This window comes from Rhinopithecus bieti, unplaced genomic scaffold, assembly GCF_001698545.2.
Source record: "Rhinopithecus bieti isolate Rb0 unplaced genomic scaffold, ASM169854v2 scaffold_35856, whole genome shotgun sequence".
NCBI classification, from domain to species: domain Eukaryota; kingdom Metazoa; phylum Chordata; class Mammalia; order Primates; family Cercopithecidae; genus Rhinopithecus; species Rhinopithecus bieti.
The window spans coordinates 3233940-3240857 of record NW_016815820.1 but is presented as its reverse complement, the minus strand read 5'-3'; the positions used below and the strand labels follow the sequence as shown (position 1 = coordinate 3240857).

The following is a 6918-nucleotide window of genomic DNA, read 5'->3' as shown; positions in this document are numbered from 1 at the left end:
AGAAAGCTAAAACACATTTTTGTGTGGAACTTCTTTAGCAGTTTTGAGGTAGAAGGATTCTTAGATGCTATCCAACTCCTCTCTCTTTTAACAGGTGAGGAAACAAGTCCAGTTAAGCTGAGCTGCACACAGCTGCATCTGTGTTTCTCAGGGAAACAGATTTCCCCAGATTCCTAAACAGCAGGCCTTTCTTGCCCAGCGGAGCTTCTACTGGACAAAAAGAAAAGTAAAACAGAGCTTTCTAGACACCATTTTCTTGGACTAAATTCAACTTGGGTCAGTTCTGTCCTTACAGGTGTGAGAGACAGCTGCAGAGTATAACAGACCCCAACAAAAGAAGGCAGCTGAGGCTAAAGTGGGAATAAATTAGGATCCATTTGAGAGAAAATTCCCGAGATGAGGCACTACTGAACTTCTGAATAGACAGATAGCTGGGAATGGTAGTGGAATCTCCTTTTCTATCTGTCTGAATTTGTTCATTTGTGCTTCTTAGAAGCAAGGCAATGAATAGATTGGGTGGCCTTTTAAGGTTCCCTCCTGTCCAAGGACTATTATTGAATTAGGTAATATAATAAAGGTGAATCAAAACTGAAATGCTCCCCAAACCAATGTTAACTGGAATGCAGCTTCATGAGGGAAAGTTCGGCTGAGCTCTTAACTTCTCATTTCCCCTTTGATATGCAGGGATTTGCAACATGGGGAAGGGAGCCAGCTGGTGTAGCTTTTTGGTGAAGAAATATGCTACTGTTAATACAATGGTACAGGATGAAAATGGACTCAGAACCTTCCAGAAGACAGGAGAAAGAAGCTGATAGAAACACGGCAGCGAGGTATTCTCATTGAATTAAACTCTGATATATTTGCTTTCTTTTCTTCTTTTTTTCTTTCTGGAGACAGAGTCTCACTCTGCCATCCAGGTGAGTGCAGTGGCAATCATGGCAGCAATCATGGCAGCCTTGAACTCCTGGGCTCAAGTGATTCTCCCAGCTCAGCTTCCAGAGTAGCTGAGACTACAAGCATGTACCACCACACCCAGCTAGTTTATTTTTTATTTTTTAGAGATGGGATCCTGCTCTGTTGCCCAGGCTGGTCTCAAACTCTTGGGCTCAAGCATCCTCCCGCCTCGGCCTCCTAAAATACTGGGATCACAGGTGTAAGCCACCATGCCTGGTCTATGTTAGCTTTAAGTAACAGAGAAGGGGAAGAGGTATTTTTTTTTTTTTTTTTTAAAGATTGGGTTGGTTCCCCATGTTCTTTGAGATTTCTTTTTTTTTTTTTTTTTAGACGGAGTCTCGCTCTGTCGCCCAGGCTGGAGTGCAGTGGCCAGATCTCAGCTCACTGCAATCTCCGCCTCCCGGGTTCACGCCATTCTCCTGCCTCACCTCCCGAGCAGCTGGGACTACAGGTGCCCGCCACCTCGCCCGGCTAGTTTTTTGTATTTTTAGTAGAGATGGGGTTTCACTGTGTTAGCCAGGACGGTCTCGATCTCCTGATCTTGTGATCCACCCGTCTTGGCCTCCCAAAATGCTGTGATTACAGGCTTGAGCCACCGCGCCCGGCCGTTCTTTGAGATTTCTTAAAAATACAATAGCCACTGTAACCACAGACAGCTCCATACTGCAGGACAGGTCACCGCATAACCCCTTCTAACTAGAGGAAAGGGACCCCCAGTGAGAAGCCATTAACAAAGGCAAAAGACATGCAAAACAAACAAAATAATCATGACAGAGAGAAGGCCAGCAGCCAGTCTGGCTCTGTTCTTCCCCCCTCCTGCTGCAGGCACCTCCAGACAATGTAAACAGTTAATTTGTTCACCTGCAGGCTCTGGGCAAACAGAGGCCTGGTCACACCTGAGTGGATAACTCGATTACCCCTGTAATGCCAGCGTGGTAATGTACACAAATTCTATTACACGGCAAACCTTGCTTTCGGGCATTTGAAATACCAATCAGGCCAATGTCCACTCCCTTCTTTGCTTCCAATTTATTCTTGGTGTATTGGAGCCGCACATAAATGGCACTAGGGTGGTACTGAGTTAAGGATCCAAAAGAAATCACTAGAAGATTGTGATCTCACTCAGCAAGGCCTGCAGGCCTCCTACTGTCTTGCAAACAAAGGGTTGGGTTTTAATTGGGTCCGTATTTAAAGGGGCCTGATTTTGTTGGAACCATGGAAAAGTGCTGTGGGTCAGACCTAGACTGTTTCCTAAGGTGCTTATGGTATATCTCAAACTGAAACGAACCTTTTCCCAAGGTAGTAAAATTCACAGAATAAAGATAAAAGATATTAACACATAAAAAAAGAAGAAAGATAAACGATAAATGATAGATTAATAACCAATGGGTTTTTAGTTTTCCCTTATGGAATCCACATACTCAGCAATTAAAGAGCAAGTTGTGCCTATTTCAAAAACGTGTTTGTGGAGATTGATTGGCTGCATAGAGAGAGGGCTGTTTAATAAGTGCTAGGGACAGAGCCTATTATTTTAGCTCACCCATAGAATATGTATGGTCTTTCTTTACCAACATGATGCTACTGATCCCCCAAACTGTAGCCCATGAGTTCTGAATCTTCTTCACATCAGTGATTGATCTGTAATCATCCACCGGTTTTTAAAAAAAAACAGTTTGTTTATGGTCAACAATACTATTTGTGAGATGGTTAGCTGGAACTAGGGGTTAACTTGTGGCTGAGGAAGAGAATAAAGTTAGCTGACCTGTGTGGGATTGAATTCACTCTCTTGGCCTTATCAGCAATTGCTCAAACCAATTGAGTTAACTAGCTCTGACTCCTCCCCCATGCATAATTATGCTACAGTCTTGTTTAGCTATAAATGAAATAAGAAGGCAGCTTACCTAGCCAGGATGTTTTCAATAGTATTATATGGTAATAAATTATGTACATAGTGATGGCCTTTAAGCACAAGTCCCTGAGAAAGATTAAATTTTGATTGGCATAGTTTTGGTATAATACCAATTTTATTGCATTTTTTATTTTATTTTATTTATTTATTTATTTATTTATTTATTTTTGAGACAGAGTCTCGCTCTGTCGCCAGGCTGGAGTGCAGTGGCATGATCTCGGCTCATTGCAACCTCGCCTCCCGCGTTCAAGCAATTCTCCTGCCTCAGCCTCACAAGTAGCTGGGAATACAGGCGTATGCCACCACACCTGGCTAATTTTTTGTAGTTTAGTAGAGACTAAGTTTCACCATGTTGCCCAGGCTCTTCTTGAACTCCTGAGCTCAGGCGGTTCACCAGCCTCGGCCTCCCAAAGTACTAGGATTGGAGGCGTGAGCCACCACGCCCAGCCTGGCCTTGTATTTTTAAATGTGAAATTGGTTCCTGAATCTGGATTTTCATTTAAAACTTTTCCTAACAATTATGAGTAAATGGGAATTTATATATGAGGGAGCCATGGGAAGGGTAGGACATGAAATAATTCTGTTTATGGTGACTAAATCAAGAATGAAAACATTGACTTTCGATTCAAGCCCCACAGTTTCTGTCCTTACCTTGCTCAGAATGCGGATGAGGTCACCCCGTTGGAAGGACAGTTCATCTGGCTGGTCACCATGGCAATCCCATAGGCCCTGGTAGTAACTGGCATAGTCTGCTGATCAAAGAGAGGAGAAATCAAAGTTAAAAGGACTCTATTTTTTCCAAGGAGCCCATGTTTTTGCTGCAAATGGAAACCAGGGTTCTGATATTGTCCCTAGGAAACCTCAGATTAAGGGGGGTTGAGATGAGATACAACCGAACACTCAGCATGAGCAAAGGACTATGGGAGAAGGAGATCATTAACTAACATTAAATATTTAAAGATCACTCCTAGTAGGATGCTGTTCAACAATATGATAAATATATTTATTTATTAATAAAAGAAAATCAGGCAGGTAATTTTTCACTTGGTTTGTAAGTAAGCAGTGCAGAGGTTTCCCGCTAGACTTTCCTGATTCAGGGCAACTAAACTATCTAGTTTTTCTCTTCATTATGTATTTGAAGGATCAGAGTAAATCTGTGACTTCTGCCTATTTACAAGAAAGGCTGAGTCAGCTAGCAGGCTTCTGGATCACAGCTCACTTTTCGGCCTCTTTTGTCCATAGGAACTTATCCTGGGAACTTCCCACCTAGGTACTATATGAGGTAATCACCAATAAATACTGAAACGAATAGCCCAGTCTTTAAGTGGAACCAAAGGGGTGTCTCATCCATTACAACTAAATTCGGGTGGGCTGGCCCTTTTCCAGCATCTCATTTGTAGACCCTGATCATGTCTGCCAAGATTTATCTGCAAGCCCCAGGGGAACAGAAACCAAAGTGATCTGCATTAAAAATGAAAGCAACTGAAGACGACAAACCAAGCTTTAGAAGCAGCTGGAGAGATTTACTGAGCTTCTCAGCAAAACTAGATGGCAATGATGCCACAGGACAGCCATCGATTCTTAACAATGAATAATTTGTATTGATCTTCTACCCGGAAAGGTTAAACACTAGAGTACAAAGTGGGAGAGGATCTGGGGATTTGAATGGCAGGAGAGCTAATGCCCACTAGACCAGGGATGCTCCTTGTTCCTTGGGGTGCTCTGTATCAGAGCTGTGAACAAAGCACCTATAAAAGATGAAATTCAATTGATGGGAGTCAGGAGTCCTGGGTTCTAGTTAAAATTCACATGATTTTGGGGGACTCTGTTCTATAGATTTCCACCTTTCCCTTTATTCATTTTACCCTCCCATGAGCAGTGATGGTACTGGTGGCTGAGGATAGAGCAAGTGGGCAGTAGGGGCACAGACACCCTCCCTATATTTGTTTTTTTTCTACTTGTTCCTGACTTATGAGCAATTTAAATAATAAAGACACAGAGGTACAAAATCCCTATATGTCTCTGGAAGAGAACTTTGGTAGGAATCTTAAAGGGTACAAAAACAGAGGAGGGAGAGAACTATTTAGTTAAGACTCAGATACTGCAAACAAAAGTAAAAATGTCAACCATATAGAAATTCAGGCATGTCACACATAAAATTGTCTGTGTGTGCAGTAGACAACAGAGGGCAGCAAACAAGATAACTACTGTGAAAACATTCTGCCACAGAGTTGATAATATGTTTAGAAGAAAAATACTTTGGGAGAAATATGTTAACTATTGAAAAGACAAAGCATACATTTTTGGAAATACAAGTACATGAAATAATAGAGAAATATCAATCCCTGAAAAATGAAAGTAGTTTTCCCAGAGGATATATTATGAATTTTCAATTTTAATGGAGTTGATTAATCACCCCAAGATTTTGACTAAATTCAGGAATGAAAGGATATTGACATCAATATTTTCATGGATTTATATATGTAAAATGGTAGAGAAAACCATTTTGTAAAATAGATTCTAAAACCATAACAATATTTCTGAGTGGTAAGGAGACCAACAAGGTTATCTTGGTCTTTTCTGGTCTAGCAGATAGTCACTTTGGAGTACGGTTCCCTACTGTGTGCCTGGATGTGGGATAGGTCCTAATACTGAGTGCCTTTTGGTGTATACATAAAAGTGATTTGACATTGGGTACATATGGGCCTGGGAAAACATCTGGAAAAAGATCTATTCTAAAACCACAACAGATCACAGGGAAAGCAAGAAGCTAGGAGAAAAACAGAAGCCTTCTAGGAAAGAAATAAAGATAAAAAAGGTCTTTGATGTTAAAGGCCAAAGAAAAAAGAGTTCAGGAATCCAGGAGATGGTTTAGCTCAGTCCAAGAATAGGGATTGTCAGAAGTAGAACAGCTCCAAAAAACAGGCAGAATGAAGAGCTAAAACTGGGAAAAGTTTGAACTTGCTAGCTAGCTAGAAGTATTCTATATTAAGGAAACCAGTGAGGGGTAATTCCTTAGCTGGGCAAGATGACTCCATACTGCAGACTTCCTGTTAAACACTCATGTAATATGCATTTATGTCTATGTGTGCGTGCAACTTCACTAATTCATTTCTCAGCACCCAACAGACATGTATACAGTACCTACTAAATGCCAGGGACTGTGTTAGATACTGGGAATCCCACATTGGCCACACATGAACCCTCCTTTCAAGGGTACCTTCTAGTCGGGGAGGCACCATGGAAAAAACAGTTACACAAATGTTTATTTATGATTATGATATGTCTGTGAAGGAGAAGTTGAGGATGCTGTGTGTAATAGGGAATCTAACATAGTTTGAGGGATCAGAAAAGGCTTTTCTGACCAAGTGGGTGTTATTTAAAGACCTTGAAGAGGGGAAAGGATAAGTTGGAGGAGGGCTTCATTCCTGAAGCTTGGCACCAGCAAGCGCTTAAAAGCCCAGACGTCTGCAGGGTTAGTCCAGCTTCTCCCTAAACCTGCCCAACTCATCCTATAAACAAGAGAATGCATGAGGAGACCTTGATTTCTTTCCTTTTTCTTTTCTTTTTTTTTTTTTGGGATGAAGTTTCACTCTTGTTGCCCAGGCTGGAGTGTAATGGCGTGATCTTGGCTCACCGCAACCTCTGCCTCCCGGGTTCAAGGGATTCTCTTGCCTCAGCCTCCCAAGTAGCTGGGATTACAAGCATGTGCCACCATGCCCAGCTAATTTTGTGTTTTTAATAGAGAGGGGGTTTCTCCATGTTGGTCAGGCTGGTCTTGAACTCCCGACCTCAGGTGATCCGCCTACCTCAGCCTCCCAAAGTGTTGGGATTATAAGCATGAGCCACTGCGCCTGGCCGACTTTGATTCCTGTAGAGCAGAGAGAGGAACTGAGAGCCCAAGGGTGAGGCTTGCCTCTATGGTCTGGATTTAGATTCCTTTAGGCTTACACTACTCTGGCAGCCGTCTGAAATCAGAAATGGTGCAGCATTCTGACCATTTAATTAATTCAAAACATCCTCATTCTCTTTTTTTTTTTTTTTTTTTTTTTTTT

General features: G+C 41.9%; 1 protein-coding gene across 6 annotated transcripts in view; it reads right to left on the bottom strand.

Moving 5' to 3' along the window:
* SKAP1 (src kinase associated phosphoprotein 1) overlaps window positions 1–6918 on the bottom strand; it is a 299602-nt gene that overhangs the window by 27557 nt on the left and 265127 nt on the right. For 3 of the 6 annotated variants that reach the window (XR_001881847.1, XM_017854037.1, XM_017854039.1), the window contains one exon: window positions 3515–3615. Coding sequence is in view for 4 of the 6 variants with exons in the window: in XM_017854037.1 (XP_017709526.1) it covers window positions 3515–3615 (101 nt within the window). In the remaining 2 variants the exon portion in view is untranslated. The remainder of the gene's footprint in view (window positions 1–3514; window positions 3616–6918) is intronic. The other 3 variants (XR_001881848.1, XM_017854038.1, XM_017854040.1) reach the window with 1 other exon arrangement.